The 20,853-nt window shown below is 44.8% G+C and overlaps 1 protein-coding gene across 1 annotated transcript in view; it reads left to right on the top strand.

Annotated features, from left to right (window-relative positions):
• COG6 (component of oligomeric golgi complex 6) overlaps positions 1-20,853 on the top strand; it is a 129,014-nt gene that overhangs the window by 98,384 nt on the left and 9,777 nt on the right. The window contains exons 15-18 of the mRNA XM_077298167.1: positions 34-201; positions 1,593-1,700; positions 4,586-4,639; positions 9,207-9,286. Of these exons, the coding sequence (XP_077154282.1) occupies positions 34-201; positions 1,593-1,700; positions 4,586-4,639; positions 9,207-9,286 (410 nt within the window). The remainder of the gene's footprint in view (positions 1-33; positions 202-1,592; positions 1,701-4,585; positions 4,640-9,206; positions 9,287-20,853) is intronic.

Below are 20,853 nucleotides of genomic sequence, written 5' to 3'. Positions count from 1 at the left end.
TTCTGTACTCTGTGTCCTGATCTATTTCATTAGGTTTTGTCCTGTGTCCTGGATCCCTTGCTACAGATGTGTACGGTCTCTGCCAGTAATTTGGGCACAGCTGACATGGCCACATACATGGTCAATTGTCTTTATGTGATGAAGACGACGTTGGCTTTATTTGAGTTCACTGACAAGCGTCTTGAGATGCTGCAATTCCAGGCAAGTCTGTCTCCAGTGTATTACTTCATTAGCTACAGCTGAATTTTCTTGCTTCTCTTCTCCAATCAAATATAGAGCGTTAAGGAAGGAAAAGTGTATCTATTCATAGTCATTTTTATGGAAGAGACACCTTCATAGACCTTCATGAACCTTTATAGACTTATCCACATATGTAAGATTGGCTTCATAATAATTTTTGAAATTAACTCAATCTCCGCCATCTGATTGGCCGCTCCTCAGTGTCCCTCCTCCCTGCTGAAATCTTACACTACTCAGTACAAGCTGCAGCTGTCAGTTAGGCTGGATGCATGGACGGAGACTGAATACACGCATGAGCTCTTTCACTCTTTAGCTCATGTTATTATCTGAAAATCCATATCAGAAGGGCTCTATAACCCAAAGGAAGCATAACGGCCTCATCAAGTTTGTGATCTTCTATTTTATAATGTATGCAGTTTGTTTGGTAAAATTCTAGTGGAAGATCCCCCTTTAAATGTGTTCCTGTTGTAATTGTATTTGACTTACTAATACACTTGTAGTAGCAAATCTCCATAGATTTTCCCTGTTTCGTCAAAGCTTGGCACAGTAGAGTTTCCTGTGTGTTAGGGGCTGGCTGATTGCTCATTTAAGTAGCTAAGCGAACCCCCCCTTTTGTGACTGTGCATCCACCATCTAGACAGACACTACACTCTCTTTCAATGTACAGTCCCAAAACTTAGCCCCCTGAGACTGACTTCCCTGACATTGAAGAGCAGCACATATCACGCACCTGTCTTATTCATTAGAATAGGACGGGGCATGATACTTGCCACTCACACACGCAAGCCAGCTGGTATCTGTAGATTGACATAACTGACCACGTTCACCTCCTAATGGAGGTGACCAGTGCTGGTTTATCCCTTTCAATTCCAACCTGTTCACTACTACTTATATAAAGGAATTTAAAATTATAAAAGAGTTTATAACTGAAAAAAAAAAAAAAAAAAAAAAAAAAAAATGATGGACACAGTCATATCACCTAATGCTCCCCACGGTGATTAGTGATTAGCAGCAGCTCTCTCTTCCTCTGAATGTATGTGATTTTGTCCGAAGGCAGGGTGAGTGAAGCCAGTGCTGATTGGCCACAGGGATCTCATGACATAACATGTCACGCGATCCTTGGGAGAGCCAGTGCCAACACCGCTGGATCGGCATCGGCACTGGAGGTCAGTATAGGTGTTATTTTACTGGGGGGGGGAACATAGGGATGCAGAAGGGGGAGTATGAGTAGTAGACAAACCCCCATTACTTTACTTATCAGGATTTTAACTATGTTCCAATAATAGTGTAATGTCTATTTTTCACATTGTTTGTAATATTTAATAGTACCATGTGTTTTTTCCCTTTTATAGATTGATGCTCATTTGGACACTCTAATTAATGAACAAGCCTCTTATGTATTGACCAGAGCGGGATTAAGCCAAATATACAGTTGTCTGCAGCAGCACAGGCCTGAGCAGGTGAGAAATAGATCCCGTCACATCTAAAATCCAGTGTTCCTGTATGGAGAGCATAGCTGAAATACAAGATCAGGTTTCATTTTAACACCACACACTTCTACCATCACCATGTGCTAGCCCGCCTAGTTGACATGTGTTCTTTTTTTTTCTTACTATGAACCTGCACTTTTTTTTTCTATTGTCCAATATAAGACTAGCCCATATAATATAGAAGACTAGCCCATATAAGACTTGCCCATATAATATATGACTAGCCCATATAATAGCCCTCCTCCTTATTTGTTAGCCAGCAGCATCTGCACCGTTCTGCAACAGTCTTGTAAAAATCCTGCAGTGAAAAGAAGGGACCAATATTCTGCTAATCTGTTCCATGTTTGGTTGGTGGCCGATGGAGCCATGCATTCTGAGATCGGGGGCAGGGATTCGAATTTTTTTCAGACTGGTCACCGGAGGAGGTGTCTGCTTCAACCAGTCATCCAGTGTCTTACAGGCACACACAGGAGAAGGAGGTGGACAAGGCTGAGCTCCATACACACAGACGGTTTCTTTATAGATTTCTCACTTACAATTGTAAAAAGAGACAAAAGTCAACATTGCATTTGTCAACCATCTATCTATATAATCGTCTAAGGTCCACTTCCGTCTATTTGTCTGTCTGTCACGGAAATCCCGCGTCACTGATTGGTCGCAGCCGGCTGGTCGCGACCAATCAGCGACAGGCACAGTCCGGCCCCTCCCTACTCCCCTCCAGTCAGCGCCCACATAGCATTTTAGCAGTCCGTTAAATGGACTGCGTTACACCGCAGCATAACGCGATTTAACGCTGCCATTAACCCTGTGTGACCAACTTTTTACTATTAATGCTGCCTATGCAGTATCAATAGTAAAAACATATAATGTTAAAAATAATAATAATAGTAAAAAAAATCATTATACTCTCACCTTCCGGTGTCCGCGGCAGCCTTTCCCGCTCCTTGCAACGCTCTGGTCCCAAGAATGCATTGCGCCAACGACTTGTGATGACGTAGCGGTCTCGCGAGACCGCTACATCATCACGGGTTATTGCTGCAAGGCATTACTAGGAACGGAGCGACGTGAGGAGCATCGCTAAAGGCCTGGGCCGGATCCAGAGGCCGCCGGAAGGTGAGTATATAACTATTTTTTATTTTAATTCTTTTTTTTAACAGGGATATGGTGCCCACATTGCTATATACTGCGTGGGCTGTGTTATATACTGCGTGGGCTGTGTTACATACTGCGTGGGCTGTGTTACATACTGCGTGGGCTGTGTTACATACTGCGTGGGCTGTGTTACATACTGCGTGGGCTGTGTTACATACTGCGTGGGCTGTGTTACATACTGCGTGGGCTGTGTTACATACTGCGTGGGCTGTGTTACATACTGCGTGGGCTGTGTTACATACTGCGTGGGCTGTGTTACATACTGCGTGGGCTGTGTTACATACTGCGTGGGCTGTGTTACATACTGCGTGGGCTGTGTTACATACTGCGTGGGCTGTGTTACATACTGCGTGGGCTGTGTTACATACTGCGTGGGCTGTGTTACATACTGCGTGGGCTGTGTTACATACTGCGTGGGCTGTGTTACATACTGCGTGGGCTGTGTTACATACTGCGTGGGCTGTGTTACATACTGCGTGGGCTGTGTTACATACTGCGTGGGCTGTGTTACATACTGCGTGGGCTGTGTTACATACTGCGTGGGCTGTGTTACATACTGCGTGGGCTGTGTTACATACTGCGTGGGCTGTGTTACATACTGCGTGGGCTGTGTTACATACTGCGTGGGCTGTGTTACATACTGCGTGGGCTGTGTTACATACTGAGTGGGCTGTGTTACATACTGAGTGGGCTGTGTTACATACTGAGTGGGCTGTGTTATATACTACTTCGCTGTTCTCTACACTACGTGGGCTGTGCAATATACTACGTGGCTGTGCTATATACTATGTGGGCTGTGTTATACTGCGTGGGCTGTGCTATATACTACGTGGGCTGTGTTATATACTACGTGGGCTGTGTTATATACTGCGTGGGCTGTGTTATATACTGCGTGGGCTGTGTTATATACTACGTGGGCTGTGCTATATACTACGTGGGCTGTGCTATATACTACGTGGGCTGTGCTATATACTACGTGGGCTGTGCTATATACTACGTGGGCTGTTATATACTGCGTGGGCTGTGCTATATACTATTTGGCTGTGCTATATACTACATGGGCTGTGCTATATACTATTTGGCTGTGCTATATACTATTTGGCTGTGCTATATACTACGTGGGCTGTGCTATATACTACGTGGGCTGTTATATACTGCATGGGCTGTGCTATATACTATGTGGCTGTGCTATATACTATGTGGCTGTGCTATATACTATGTGGCTGTGCTATATACTGCGTGGGCTGTGTTATATACTGCGTGGGCTGTGTTATATACTGCGTGGGCTGTGTTATATACTGCGTGGGCTGTGTTATATACTGCGTGGGCTGTGTTATATACTGCGTGGGCTGTGTTATATACTGCGTGGGCTGTGCTATATACTACGTGGCTGTGCAATATACTACGTGGGCTGTGCTATATACTACGTACCTGTGCTATATACTACGTGCCTGTGCTATATACTACGTGGCTGCTATATACTACTTGGCTGTCCTATATACTACGTGGCTGTGTTATATACTACGTAGCTGTGCCAAACTAGACTGCCAGATGTTCTGAAAAGTGAGGTGACACCTTAATGATGACTGACCCTTTCTTCCATTGACTTATACAGTATGTACGTGATTGAAATTAGACCTAAAGGATTTCCATCGATGACCTGGTTGTATTAACCTCTTTTACTACATATCATTCTCTTACAGGGACCACTATCAAACCTGCCCAGTATGGATGCAGTCTCACTGAAGGCCGCAATGGTAAAGCACTACACGGTTAATGTTTTGTTACCCAAATATATATTCATAATGTAAATGTGAGCTGTCTGATGGTAACGTTTCTCGTTGTGGAGCGGACTGTCACTGTAAGGAGACTTAAAGGCCATGCAATGCTTCTCTGGGATTTTACATTTTTAAATAGCCTCTCTAGAGCGGAAGTCGATTTGAACTCTAGCGCCACCTATTGGTGGGGTGGGGGTTAGTAGTCCTAAAACTTACACTTGGGATAAGAAGCCAAACCAGACACACCATTTGAAGACACATCATTTCCCCTCATCAGTGCAAAGCAGGATGTGTGATTTGAAAGTGGTATTCTCCACAAAGAGAAATGTTACCCCTAAGACCACCTGTTGGAGGCCTGTAAGGCAGTCAAATCAGATCTCTTGCTCTGTACTGATGAAGGGCAAACACGCAGTAACATGAGTCTGCAAATGTAGTGTCTGGCTTGACTTCTCTGAAGAGGCTATTTGCATATCTAGACCTGTGATGCAAAATAGTCTTTGGTCCCAGGGCCTTATATCAGATTATATATTTCTCCAATAGCTTCAGAACAGTTTTAAAGGGGTTGTCCAGTCATAATATATTGATGACAGGACATCAGTATTAGATCTCTGGAGACCAACATCCGGCACCCCACAGATTAGTTGAAACTAGTCAGCCTGCAGCTGAATGTAAATAGATGGAACAGAGATGTAAAACACAGCAATAATAAGTGTACTGTGGCGTCTCCCTGATGCTGCAGAGCAGGTACGACAGCAGCTACATTTCTAAAAATAAGAGCTGTTCTGCAGTACTCCGCAGCGGCAACTACACATTGATTGTTGCTGCACTGTGCAGTTTCGTTCTATCTATTTACATCCAGCTGGAGCTTTTAAGATCTGATCAGTGGGGATATCGGCCCCCAACCAATCGGATATTAATGACCTTTCCTTTAAATAGGGCATCAATTTATTATGACTCGACAATCCCTTTAAGATTTACTGCAGCCCTTGGAAATTGTGCAATGTGAAAGGTGGCAAAGCGCACCAAACAGCAAATCCTTGTGGCATGCACCACCTTCTCGCACCCTGATCAGTGATGCATTGTGCCCATAGCTGTGACCGCCACAACGTCCCCCAATAATGACTAGTCACTTGGCTTATGAACATGATGATTATAGCAAGAAATGACCTGTCAGTGCTGGTAGAGTGCACCTAAACTTTTCAGTAAGTTGTAGTCCCCATTACTTACCGATTGGTTCTAGTTCTGTAACCTCCACCGATCTCTCAAGTGCTCAGCTAATTCTGTAGTGCGTGCAGAGCGGTATACAGATGTTCAGTTTAGCCCCACATCACTCTGCCCACTTTTGAGCATGTTAATTGAAATCGGATTTATTCTACCCAAGGTGGGGGCAAAATAAAATAGGAATAGAATACCCTGATTACATCATTGTGTCGCTTACTGGGCTCCTTGCTGCAGACTTGATGATCACTGTTTTATCTTCTGAAGCTTTGCTTGTTCTCCAAATAGCCAGAGCTCAAGAAGATCAGGAGCTCGTCATTGAGAGGACTAGCAGAGCTGCAGTAGATGAAACGGTGGTTTAACACAACTGCAGCCCAGTATAGGACCCAGCGCTGCTATCGGGGTCTCAACGATGGGGCAGCAAATACTTGGTGGCTGATTCTATATAAGCACTGCTGCCCTTTGGTTGGAGAGATCATGGGCTCTCAGGACCCCATCCCCCACTGATCAATTGTATTTAACATATCAAAAAGTAGGTAAAAGTTTAGTTACCATTTAATAACACCAAACACTTGTATGTGTATTGTGCTTCTCACTAAATTAGAACATCATCAAAAAGTTAGTTTATTTCAGTTCTTCAATACAAAAAGTTAAACTGATATATTATATATATAGAGTCATTACAAACAGAGTGATCTATTTCAAGTGTGTGTTTCTGTTAATGTTGATGATTATGGCTTACAGCCAATGAAAACCCAAAAGTCATTATCTCAGTAAATTAGAATACTTTATAACACCAGCTTGAAAAATTATTTTTAAAATCCTAAATGTTGGCCTACTGACATGTATGTTCAATAAATGCACTCAATACTTGGTCGGGGCTCCTTTTGCATCAATTACTGCATCAATGCGGCATGGCATGGAGGCGATCAGTCTGTGGCACTGCTGAGGTGTTATGGAATCCCAGGTTGCTTTGATAGCAGCCTTCAGCTCGTCTGCATTGTTGGGTCTGGTGTCTCTCATCTTCCTCTTGACAATACCCCATAGATTCTCTATGGGGTTAAGGTCCGGCGTGTTTTCTGGCCAATCAAGCACCGTGATACTGTTGTTTGTAAACCAGGTATTGGTACTTTTGGCAGTGTGGACAGGTGCCAAGTCCTGCTGGAGAATGGAATTTCCATCTCTAAAAAGCTTGTTGGCAGTGGGAAGCATGAAGTTCTCTAAACTTTCCTGGTAGATGGCTGCGCTGATTTTGGTCTTGATAAAACACAGTGGACCTACACCAGCAGATGATATGGCTCCCCAAACCATAACTGATTGTGGAAACTTCACACTAGACCTCAGGCAGCTTGGATTGTGGCCTCTCCACTCTTCCTCAGACTCTGGGACCTTGATTTCCAAATGAAATGCAAAATTTATTTTCATCTGAAAACAACACCTTGGACCACTGAGCAACAGTCCAGTTCTTTTTCTCCTTGGCCCAGGTAAGATGCATCTGGCATTGTCTATTGGTCATGAGTGGCTTGACACAAGGAATGTGACACTTGTAGCCCATGTCCTGGATACGTCTGTGTGTGGTGGCTCTTGAAGCAATGACTCCAGCAGTAGTCCACTCCTTGTAAATGTCCCCCACATATTTGAATGGTTTTTTCCTATCAATCCTTTCAAGGCTGCGGTTATCCCGGTTGCTTGTGCACCTTTTTCTACCACACTTTTTCCTTCCACTCAACTTTCCATTAATATGATTGGATACAGCACTCTGTGAACAGCCAGGTTCTTTAGCAAAGACCTTTTGTGGCTTACCCTTCTTGTGGAGTGTGTCAGTTACTGCCTCCTGGACATCTGTCAAGTCAGCAGTCTTCCCCATGATTGTGGAGCCTGCTGAAACAGAATAAGGGACCTTTTTAAACTCTTACAAAACCTTTGCAGGAGTTTTTTTGTTAATTATTCTAATTTACTGAGATAATGACTTTTGTGTTTTCATTGGCTGTAAGCCATAATCATCAACATTAAAAGAAATAAACACTTGAAATAGATCACTCTGTAATGACTATATAATATGAGTTTCACTTTTTGTATTGGAGAACTGAAATAAATTAACATTGTGATGATATTGTAATTGTGAGTAGCACTTGAATAGTTACTTTACATGGGGACCTGCTTGGTATTCCTTGTAGGCTTTGTGTTATTCAGTTTGCGAGGTTGTAACTTGTATGAACTTGAATTCAACTTTGTGTGACTATTTGGGGGCCTGTTATATTTAGCAGGGGACATGTTCTATTTTGTAGCCACAGCATAATGATAAGTATACCAGGATATAAATGGCGGCATTGTACGAGCAGCCACCTACTGGCAAGATGCCTGCCAGCTATTATTAATGCCCGGCTTCACTCCTGCCCCTCAGTAATAAAAGGTGGGAGGGGTGTACAGATGTGACACTGTGACTTTTTGGGCTCTGTTTCTAAGTTTGTCTCTGGCTAGGCAGACATGGCTGGACTGTGACCGTCTCTCCCTGACATAGAAGGATATACATACCGGCTAGACGCAGGAGCTGGTGCCAGCGCCATATGTCACTTCTGTAGTGGTAACCGCCAGCCTCTCGTCTGCTGTCTCTATAATTATGTCACCCTCCTCCTATGGAGGGGCAAGCACAGGGAGGCGAGAAGAAAGCTGGGACTGTGAACTATGTCACAATGTGTGGCTTCATTCTACGTCTATATCTAATTCTAGGAAGGAGTTCTGCCTGGAGCACGTAGAGGGGTCGCAGGAGCTTTATCTCATTTCTTTGAATTCCTGGAGTCACACACCTCTTCCCAGAATTAGTTTAGCTTGGGGTTCTTCACATTGTCTTCTAAGGAATCTGTCCCCAGCTTTGTACTGCCTTCTTGATTCCATAGCTGACTTATTCCTTGTGGTGCTTTTTTATAAAATCTGCCACTCGAGTCCAGAGTCCTGCAATGTAGTCCTTTTTGTGAAAGTGTAGCTATGCTTTACAGGTAGCTTGTCAGCACAGAATGACTGTTCAAACCAAGCACAGTCACTCTGTGCCAACCGTTCACCTTCACACCTAGTTGTATTCCTTTTATCGGCACTCGTGTTCTTTGTTTGATAGCTCTGGCTTTATAGAGCCAGGGAAGCACGGAGATAGGTGGAAAACAAGCAGGTCCACTGAAACCGACTGGCTGCTCTGTGCTTGGTTTGAACAGTCATTCTGTGCAAGCAGGTTCCCTTTAAGAAAAAGTTTTCTACATTTTGCCGAAACGTGCTGCACTACTGCTGCAATGTAAGCAATCAGTAACTTTCCACTTACAGTATTTCTTGTCTATAGGTTCAGTTCGATCGGTATTTGGCGGGCCCTGACAATCTGCAGATGCCACAGCTGAATTTCTTCCTAAGTGCCACCGTAAAGTAAGTGACAGTTCACTTAATAAATACGTAATTATTCTATAAGTTATAAGGTGAAAGTGAAAATGACAATGACGAATATGGATATACTTCCAAACACAAAGGAAAAAAATTATCCACAACACGTAACAAAAATAACAATATCCTTTATTAAGCCAAAATGAAATCAACTTATACCCTAAAATGTAGAATTATTGCAAAATGGAGAGAGTGAAGGAATAAAAGCGTGGGTGACAATAGTGGAGGCCTAATAACAGCTCCACACCTGCCCCATCGTAGGTAACCATACGGAGGAAGAAATACCAAAAAGGCAAATAATAATATTGTAAGTGATGACAATGAAGCCATATGTATAAACTGTAGAGTGCACACCATCATGAGATGTAATGAATGCACATGTAGCATAATAGAAGTGTCTTGTGTTAAGGTCCCCTTAAATGAACTAATATTCAGGAACAAGCTCTCATTAGAATACCCTTTGTATAAACAGGCCGGCAATCACCCAACGAATGAACAAATCATCAGGTGCTTGGATCTTTCATGCTGGCTTTAAAATCATCGTTCTCAGCAGCACATTATCCTGTGTAACCTGGTGCTGTGTTGCCGATAACGTGATACATTTTATAGTCACAGAACAATCACTCTGTGCTCATAGTATTCTGGACGACCTGTCTAAAGACATCATTAAACGACCACACGTAAGATTGTATACAGCCGATAAGAGTTCATTCAACTCCTCTAAATGGGCCCTTAGGTGTCCCCTGATAAAGTGCCATCAAAAGTAAGTATACCCAACAATGGCATACAGCAGGTGAGCAATCATTAGCAAAGGAACGTTCATGTATTCTCTATGGGGAGAGAGGAGTAAGCTACTGCCGTTCATGTATTCTCTCTGGGGAGAGAGGAGTAAGCTACTGCCGTTCATGTATTCTCTATGGGGAGAGAGGAGTAAGCTACTGCTGTTCATGTATTCTCTATGGGGAGGGAGGAGTAAGCTACTGCCGTTCATGTATTCTCTGTGGGGAGAGGAGTAAGCTACTGTCGTTCATGTATTCTCTCTGGGGAGAGAGGAGTAAGCTACTGTCATTCATGTATTCTCTCTGGGGAGAGAGGAGTAAGCTACTGCCCTTCATGTATTCTGTATTCTCTATGGGGAGAGAGAAGTAAGCTACTGTCATTCATGTATTCTCTCTGGGGAGAGAGGAGTAAGCTACTGCCGTTCATGTATTCTCTATGGGGAGAGAGAAGTCAGCTACTGTCATTCATGTATTCTCTCTGGGGAGAGAGGAGTAAGCTACTGTCGTTCATGTATTCTCTCTGAGGAGAGAGGAGTAAGCTACTGCCGTTCATGTATTCTCTATGGGGAGGGAGGAGTAAGCTACTGTCGTTCATGTATTCTCTCTGGGGAGAGAGGAGTAAGCTACTGCCGTTCATGTATTCTCTATGGGGAGGGAGGAGTAAGCTACTGCCGTTCATGTATTCTCTATGGGGAGGGAGGAGTAAGCTACTGCCGTTCATGTATTCTCTGTGGGGAGAGAGGAGTAAGCTACTGCCGTTCATGTATTCTCTATGGGGAGGGAGGAGTAAGCTACTGTCATTCATGTTTTCTCTCTAGGGAGAGAGGAGTAAGCTACTGCCGTACATGTATGCTGTATGGGGAGAGAGGAGTAAGCTACTGCCGTTCATGTATTCTCTATGGGGAGAGAGGAGTAAGCTTCTGCCGTTCATGTATTCTCTGTGGGGAGAGAGGAGTAAGCTACTGTCGTTCATGTATTCTCTCTTGGGAGAGAGGAGTAAGCTACTGCCGTTCATGTATTCTCTATGGGGAGAGAGAAGTAAGCTACTGTCATTCATGTATTCTCTATGGGGAGGGAGGAGTAAGCTACTGCCGTTCATGTATTCTCTGTGGGGAGAGAGGAGTAAGCTACTGCCGTTCATGTATTCTCTATGGGGAGGGAGGAGTAAGCTACTGTCATTCATGTTTTCTCTCTAGGGAGAGAGGAGTAAGCTACTGCCGTACATGTATGCTGTATGGGGAGAGAGGAGTAAGCTACTGCCGTTCATGTATTCTCTATGGGGAGAGAGGAGTAAGCTTCTGCCGTTCATGTATTCTCTGTGGGGAGAGAGGAGTAAGCTACTGTCGTTCATGTATTCTCTCTTGGGAGAGAGGAGTAAGCTACTGCCGTTCATGTATTCTCTATGGGGAGAGAGAAGTAAGCTACTGTCATTCATGTATTCTCTATGGGGAGATTGCTTCTACATACAGTTCACACTAATGAATTGTCTGATGAAGGTCCTTTGCCGGACCGAAAACGTTTATTCGTTAATTCGTTAATATTGTCTGGATGCATTAATAATAAAAAGAAGCAAAATAATTTTTTCCATCATACATGACGGCACCACGAGAGAGGGGATCCGCCCATCAAGGACAGGAAACCTTCAAGATAAAAGGGGCGGCTCCGCTCTCCACATCAGTTGGTTTACTGTCCTTGACGGGGAACCCTCAAGATAGAAGACTTCTGATGAAGACAGAAGACTTCTGATGAAGACAGAAGAGGATGCCTGGGCCTGGGTCGGGTGGATTTGGGCACCCGTCACCAGGTACCGGTAGTCGCCTCGAGGGCCATGTATTCCATGCCCCCCCTGAGCGAAGCATGGCCACAGCCCGTGAGGCAAACGCCCGGGTGAAGATGGAACCTCGGAGGCCATGATTAGTGACCATCCCGGTTGCCAAAAAAAAAAAAAAAAAATCCACCTGCTAATTTTGTCCTCGGAGGTCACAATGGGTGCTCCCTCCCTGTTGACTATGGTGGCCATGCAGCCTGTGAGACACATTGGTGCCCAGGCTAGGTAAGGCTCCTCGGAGGTATTATGCCATCCCTGTTGAGCACTGCAGATGGTCCCCCCCCTCACCTCCCCTCCTTCCTCCCTGGCATGGAGTACCTGTAAGCAGCATGATCGCAGCAGGGGAGCGGTCCATGGGACAAGCGCGGGGTAAGTGCAGTCCATACTGTGATCCAGCGCTGATCTCGGCACGTGTATCGCGCAGCCGGGAAGGAGAAGTGTGTGAACGCGTGTGCGCACAACATCCGGGACGCGGCAGCACTCGGAACCCTGGATGCGGTGCAAAGGGGCCGGGGGACCAAGAATTAGAGCGCGCACCGGAAGTAGTGGCCGGTTGCGCGCAAGGAGGATGCGCAGATGCTGGCACTGGGAGGAGGATCAACCAAGTGGAATAGTTGATTAAGGAGCGCGCACTGGAAGTAAGGACCGGGTCCTCGCTCAGGACCCGATGGCAGGATCAACCAGGTGTATGGTGGACCTAATAGCGCGCACCGGAAGTGGTTGCCGGGTGCGGGCTCTGACATAATTATACAGTGCAGGCATTGCGCTAGCGGCCGGCAGATGCAGGATCAACCAGGTGTTTGCATCTATGAGCACCGGAAGTGGTGCAGGCACGATCAGCCAGGTAATCAAATCATGACAGCTGCGCATATGCACCTGACTACTGAAGCAACCAGTAATGGCAGGATCAACCAGGTGATCCATTAAAAAAAAAAAAGGGGGTGAATCTATTTAAACGAGCCAGAAATGCTGCCCTGTGTCACTAAACCAGGCCAGGTTGAAGGTGACTACTCTTGTTACGTGGTAGTGTGTATGATGGAGAGCTTTTCGCCAGAACATTTGATGCTACAGCAAGAGATGCAGGAGAGGCGGTCTCGCTCAAGTGAAAAGAGCCAGACCCGCCGTGGCAGCAGCAGAAGCCTCTCGGACAGTGTACGGACGGATCGCCATACCAAGGAGGTGTCCCTAGTCTCATTGGGAGACACGGAGAAAACCAGCCAACCTCCGGATCCGGTACCCGTACTTTGAAAGCGTCCGAGTGGTGAGTGAACTTCGAGAAAGTCCAGCACGCTAAAGTCTGTTCTTTTCTCTTCTCTTATCTCCGTCTCTCCCCTCTTTTCTTGCATACATTTGGGGGGGGTGGAGTATAGGAGGTCCCCAAGAAGTATAAATCAAAGGCTAAAAACAAGGAATGTCCCTTATGCAAAAAAGCGTTAAAACCATCCTGGAATAAAAATCTGTGTCAGGATTGCATTAACAAGACGGTAGCGGAGGAAACACCCTCCTTTACAGAGAGTCTAAGATCACTGATCCAATCAGAGGTCTGTAGGTCTGTAAAAGCATTGCAGACAGCCGACACAGATTCCAGATCTAGGGACAGATCCAGCCCCTCAGTAGCATCCCAAAGAGATTCCTCGGAGTCAGGGTATGTGCACACGTCCAGATTTCTTGCAGAAATTTCCTGAAGAAAACCGGAAATTTTCTGCAAGAAATCCGCAATTTTTTTTTGCGTTCTTTTTCCGTTTTTTTTCGCGTTTTTTTTAGCATTCTGCAAGCGTAATTAGCTTGCAGAATGCTAAAGTTTTCCAAGCGATCTGTAGCATCGCTTGGAAAACTGACTGACAAGTTGGTCACACTTGTCAAACATACTGTTTGACAAGTGTGACCAACTTTTTACTATAGATGCTGCTTATGCAGCATCTATAGTAAAAGATAGAATGTTTAAAAATAATAAAAAAAATAAAAAAATGGTTATACTCACCTGCAGACAGCTGATCTCCTCAGCGGCGTCCGTTCCTATAGCTGGTGTGTGCGCGCAGGACCTTCCATGACGTCACGGTCACGTGAGCGGTCACATGACCGGTCTCGCGACCAATCACAGGACCGCGATGTAATCGCAGGTCCTTCACCGCACACCAGCTATAGGAACCGAAGCGGCAGCGTGCACCGGAGAGGCGGGAAGACATCGAAGGTGAGTATATCACTATTTTTTATTTTAATTCTTTATTTTTGACCAATTATATGGTGCCCAGTCCGTGGAGGAGAGTCTCCTCTCCTCCACCCTGGGTACCAACCGCACATAATCTGCTTACTTCCCGCATGGTGTGCACAGCCCCGTGCGGAAAGTATACAGATCAATGCACTCCTAGGTGTGCGGAATCCCCGCAATCCGCATTTTTAATGAACATGTTGCTTTTTTTTCGCGGAAAAAAATGCAACATTTGCACAAGAAATGCGGAATACACTGTAAATAATAGGAGGCATATGTTAGCGGTTTTTTCGCGTTTTTATCGCGTTTTTATAGCGAAAAAACGCGAAAAAAACGCGAAAAATACTGAACGTGTGCACATGGCCTCAGAGGGGGACTCAGATACAGCTCGCTGCTCAGATAGTAGCTCAGAGGAGGAAGACACATTTCCAGCGGAGACTACGGATAAGCTTATTAAAGCTGTTCGCTCTACCATGGGGCTGGTAGATGAGAAGGCAAAGAAGACAGCCCAAGAACTTATGTCTGCAAAAGAGAAAACGGAGGTCATTCCCTATTAATGAACAGCTACAAGAACTGATTAAAAGTGAATGGCAAAAACCGGAGAAAAGGTCCCAGATAACCACCTCCCTAAAAAGGAGATATCCTTTTGAAGAGGAGGCGTCCTCATCTTGGGACAGAGCCCCGAAGGTTGATGTGGCAATTTCAAAAGTTGCCAGAAAATCCTCCCTGCCATTCGAGGACCTATTTTCTCTAAAAGAACCTCTGGATAGAAAAGTGGACAGTTCCCTGAAAACAGCATGGGAAGCCTCGGCAGGAGCACTAAGGCCAGCTATCGCGGCCACTTGTGTAGCCAGATCCCTTAAAATCTGGATAGACAACCTGGAGGAACAGGTAGAACAAAAAGTTCCCAGAGAAACTCTCCTAGAGGCAATACCAACCATGAGAGCAGCGGCAGTGTTTCTAGCTGAAGCATCAGCAGACTCGGCTAGACTGGCAGCAAAGTCAGCAGCTTTAGCCAACACAGGACGCCGGGCGGTATGGCTTAAATGCTGGCCAGGAGAAACACAGGCAAAGATGAAGCTTTGCTCTTTGCCTTGTGAGGGGAACTTCCTGTTTGGACCGGCATTAGACGAGGTGTTGGAGAAAGCCGGTGACAAAAAGAAAATTTTTTCCAAAACAGCCATTTCAGCCCTTTCGGCGCTCCTTTCGGAGAGGCCAAAAATTCCGAAGGCAGCAGTATAGAGACCGAGGCAGGAGCAACTTCGATAAGCGGTCCAGGGGAGGAAAAGGCTTCTATTTTGGCAAGTCCCCCAGGGACACCAAGAAACCCTCCCAGTGACGGTGCTTCTCAGGTGGGAGGGAGGCTCTCTCACTTCCTTCCAGCCTGGGAGAGGATCTCCTCCAGCGTATGGATCCGACAGATCATAGGATCAGGCCTTAAACTAAAATTCCACCACTGGCCTCCCAAGAAGATACATGCAGACCCCGGTACAGTCCTCCCAAGAGAAACAAGACAATCTGGAAGGAGAAGTAACATCACTCCTAGACAAGCACGTCTTGGATGAAGTTCCAATAGAGGAAAGGATGGAAGGATTTTATTCCCCCCTTTTTCTCATAAAAAAACCGGACAATTCTTGGAGGACAATAATAAATTTAAAAGGCCTCAACAAATATCTAATAATTCCATCTTTCAAAATGGAAACCATAAAATCAGCGGTGAAACTTCTATATCCTCAGTGTTACATGTCCATCCTAGACCTCAAGGACGCTTATTATCACGTCCCAATCAGACAACAAGATCGTCAGTTTCTCAGAGTGGCAGTTCAGATGGGGTCCCAGTTGCGTCACTTTCAGTACAGGGCTCTGCCCTTTGGGATAGCAACAGCCCCACGAGTGTTTACAAAACTGATTGCAGAGGTCACAGCACATCTCAGAGAAAAAGACACTCTGATAATACCCTACTTAGACAACTTCCTGATAGTGGGGAAAAACTTTTCTCACTGTCAGGAGCAGGTCAGAATAGTGATGGACCCTCTACAGACACTAGGATGGCAACTGAACCTCAAAAAATCCAAACTAGAGCCAGCAATGGTCCAGAATTTCCTAGGGATAACAGTAGACTCCGTGGCGCAGGAGTGTCGCCTCCCAGAGGAAAAAGAGGAAAAGATCAAACAAATGAGGAGTTCCCTGGACATACACAGCCTCCAAGGTAATCACAACGGACGCCAGTCCATGGGGATGGGGAGCTCACTCAGACACACTATAGGTCCAAGACCCCTGGGCTCAAGAGGAGAAAAATCTATCCTCAAACGAGTGGGAACTCCTAGCGATCGAAAAAGCGCTAAAGAGGTTACTTCCACACTTGGCAGGGCATCATGTGAGAGTCCTATCGGACAACCGAACAGCGGTCGCATACGTGAACCACCAGGGGGGCACCCGTTCTCGGTCACTAATGCACATAACCAGAAGACTCATAACTCTAGCCGATAGGCATTTCCTTTCATTATCGGCCCTGCATATTCGAGGTGTGGACAATATAAAGGCAGACTTTTTAAGCAGGAACCACTTGAGGCAAGGGGAATGGTCCCTAAAAAGTCCATTTTTCAATGGATAGTGCACATGTGGGGAAGACCCAGTGTAGACCTCTTTGCCTCAAAAGCCAACAAAAAAGTTCGAAAGTTCTGCTCCCTGAACCCAGCAGACAGGCCGTTGGCAGTAGACGCCTTTAGCATAGAATGGACGTCAGGACGCCTGTATGCCTTCCCACCGATATGTCTAATCCCAGCAGTTCTGAAGAAGATCAGGGAGGACAAGGCCAGGGTAATTGTGATAGCTCCCTTCTGGCCGAAAAGACCATGGTTTTACTGGCTGAGAGTGATGTCAGTGACGGACCCGTGGGTTCTCCCGGAAGACCAGGACCTTCTAACACAGGGTCCCTTCAACCACCCGCAGAATTCCGGGCTACATTTGACAGCCTGGCATTTGAACGGTCGTTGTTAGAGAAAGAAGGGTTCTCAGCTGGGTTACTATCCACCTTGCTTAGTAGCAGAAAACCAGTAACGACCAAGATCTACGGGAGAATATGGAAGAAATTCTTTTCCAGTTCAGGGCCAATACGGGAAGGGGAGGTCCCGATAGTGGCAATACTGGAGTTCCTGCAAAAGGGCTTAGATTTGAGGTTAGCTGTTAGTACCCTCAAAGTACACATTTCAGCCTTAGCAGCCTTATTGAACTGTGACCTGGCAAGCAATAGGTGGGTGGTGAGGTTTATCCGAGCCTGTAGTAGAGCTGACTCTGTTCCATCCCCTACTCCTCCACCATGGGATCTAAATTTAGTGTTAACAGCTTTGACAGAAAGCCCCTTTGAGCCGTTAAATACAACATCAGATAAAGTACTGATATTAAAGACAGCTTTGTTAGTGGCACTTACATCGGCCCATAGGGTGGGGGATTTACACTGTGTTCCAAATTATTATGCAAATTGGATTTAAGTGTCACAAAGGTTTAATTGTTTTGTTTTTCAAATAAACTCGTGGGTGGTATTGTGTCTCAGGGCTCAATGAATCACTGAAATCAATCTTAAACACATGTGATAATTAGTTTTCCAGGTGATTCTAATTAAAGGAAAACTGCTTAAAAATGATGTTCCACATTATTAATCACAGGTTTCAAGCAATATGAGAAATAAAAAGGATCTCTCTGCTGCTGAAAAGTGTTAAATAGTGCAATGCCTTGGACAAGGTATGAAAAAATTAGATATTTCACGAAAACTTAAGAGAGATCATCATACTCTGATGAGATTTGTGACTGAAACAGAGCACAGACAGAGTTAATGCAGATAAAGGCATAATGAGGAAGGTTTCTGCCAGACAAATTCATTGGATTAAGAGAGCAGCTGCCAAAATACCATTACAAAGCAGCAAACAGTTATTTGAAGCTGCTGGTGCGTCTGGAGTCCCTCGAACCTCAAGGTGTTGGATCCTTCAAAGGCTTGCTGTGGTGCATAAACCTACTATTCGGCCACTCCTAAACAGTGTTCACAAGCAGAAACGGTTGCAGTGGGCCCAGACATACATGAAGACTAATTTTCAAACAGTCTTGTTTACTGATGAGTGTCGAGCAACCCTGGATAGTCCAGACGGATGGAGTAGTGGATGGTTGGTGGATGGCCACCATGTCCCAACAAGGCTGCGACGTCAGCAAGGAGGCGGAGGAGTCATGTTTGGGGCTGGAATAATGGGGAACCAGCTGGTAGGGCCCTTTAAGGTTCCTGAAGGTGTGAAAATGACCTCAGCAAAGTAAATAGAGTTTCTGACTGACAACTTTCTTCCATGGTCTAAAAAGCAGAAACGTGCCTTCAGGAGCAAAATCATCTTCGTGCATGACAATGAATACCTCTGAGTAATTGGCTGCTATGGGCATAAAAGGAGACAAACTCATGGTGTGGCCACCATCTTCCCCTGACCTCAACCCTATAGAGAACCTTTGGAGTACCATAAAGCAAAAGATCTATGAGGGTGGGAGGCAGTTCACATCAAAACAGCAGCTCTGGGAGGCTATTCTGACTTCATGCAAAGAAATACAAGCAGAAACTCTCCAAAAACTCACAAGTTCAATGGATGCAAGAATTGTGAAGGTGATATCAAAGAAGGGTTCCTATGTTAACATGTAACTTGGCCTTTTAGAATGTTTTGGAGTTAAATAGCTTTTTTGTTCAGTGAATGTGACCTCCTAATGCTGCAAATTCCACAAATGAGCATTTTCAGTTCTTTAAAACATATCAAATGTTTAGAAATTCTACTGTGCATAATAATTTTGAATAGTGCATTTTGAGTTTTTATTCATTTTGGAGATTATACTGTTATCATTGGGAGGTTTCTTCAATAAAATTCGATGTATAATCTAACGGGTGATGACTTTTATTAGACTGACTGTCATTTGCATCGACCATTTAGGAAAATCTGAGAAAAATATCATTTGCATAATAATTTGGAACATAGTGTACACGCGCTGTCAGCTGACCCCCCTTACACACAAATTATGGACGATAGGGTTGTATTAAAATTAGATCTGGCATATCTCCCCAAAGTGGTATCGAGATTCCATAGGGCTCAGGATATAACCCTACCCTCTTTCTGTCCCAATCCTAGTAACAAGAAAGAGGAGAGACTCCATTGCCTAGATGTCAGGAGATGTATCCTACAGTATTTAGAGAATACAAAATCCTGGAGGAAGCAGAGGGCTTTATTTGTTTCGTTCCAGGGGTCAAGGAAGGGCCTTAAAGCCTCAAAACATCGCTAAATGGGTGAGAGAGGCCATTATTCTAGCGTATAGTAGTGCAGGCAGGGTTGTTCCACAGGGTCTGAAAGCCCACTCCACGAGGGCCATGGCGACGTCGTGGGCGGAGAGAGCAGATGCTACCATCGACCAAATCTGTAAGGCGGCCACTTGGTCCTCTCCGTCTACATTTTTTAAACATTATAGGCTAGACCTATCTGCTACCTCTGATCTCACATTTGGGAGTGTTACAAGCACTGATCCCTCCCTAAAGAGAATACAAATCTCTGTAACTCTCTCGTGGTGCCGTCATGTATGATGGAAAAACACGGGTATTACATACCTGGTAATGTGTTTTTTCATGAGACATGACGGCACCCTTATATTCCCACCCTTTTGATCACGTCATTAGTTGGGTGCATTATTAGCATTATTTGTATTATACACTCCCTGGGGTATCGGTGAATAGAACCGTATAGGATGTATTATTTATGTGTACACTAACCAGCGGAGTTCCTCTCGTACTCTGTAAAACAACTGATGTGGAGAGAGGAGCTGCCCCTTTTATCTTGAAGGTTTCCTGTCCTTGATGGGCGGATCCCCTCTCTCGTGGTGCCGTCATGTCTCATGAAAAAACACATTACCACGTATGTAATACCCGTGTTTCCTCACTACTGAGTGCCAAGTTTTTTCTATTATTATACATACGGTAACCCATTTCTCACCGAGTCCATGTGTAAGGGAACAGTCGGGAAGCCCCCACACTCAGGATGGTCGGCTGGTGCCACCAAAATCTGTGAGTCAGAAAACTTTAATGTACATTGGGTCCATTAGAGACAGAGACTATTCCACTGTGTGCAGCTATTCTCTTGTTTCACACAAGTATATCGTCGCATGTAGAAGATTGTGACTGCATTATTTTCTAAGTCTTTTGTATGTACAAAAAAATAGAAAAAGCATTCATAAAGATTTCTCCAATGTCTCGATAGACACTGTGGAGGTTTTTACTTTGTGGTCAGTGATATGAGAAGGAGCCACGTCTAGTGCAATGACTTGCTGGCCCGGACTGACTACTGAGCATGTACGACCACCAGCACCTGGAGTGGACGGTCGGCAACGTAAATAGAACAACACAACAAGTGACTACAAACTAAACCTCTTAAGGAATAATTACAATAAACTGATGCTTCTTGTATTGACCAGGGTTTCCTTTGAATAAAGCATTATGTCGCTAGAGAAGCAATACAGCTAGTGTTTCTTTAGAAAGTCTTCTATTATCTAGCAGGACTATTGGTATAACGGGGTCTATTTATACTATTATGTGGCCAGAAGCTCAAGATGAATCCTCTGTGCCTGGGAAAATGTGCATTATAGCAGGTGGATAATGTTACATATTGACTTCTCACCATAAATGAGGGGTTCAATTTCCCTTAACTCAATAATTATTATTATTATTATC

The sequence above is a fragment of the Ranitomeya variabilis genome, chromosome 3 (assembly GCF_051348905.1).
Source record: "Ranitomeya variabilis isolate aRanVar5 chromosome 3, aRanVar5.hap1, whole genome shotgun sequence".
Classification (NCBI taxonomy): Eukaryota; Metazoa; Chordata; class Amphibia; order Anura; family Dendrobatidae; genus Ranitomeya; species Ranitomeya variabilis.
The sequence above is the reverse complement of the archived record's forward strand: the minus strand, read 5'-3'. Positions and strand labels throughout refer to the sequence as shown.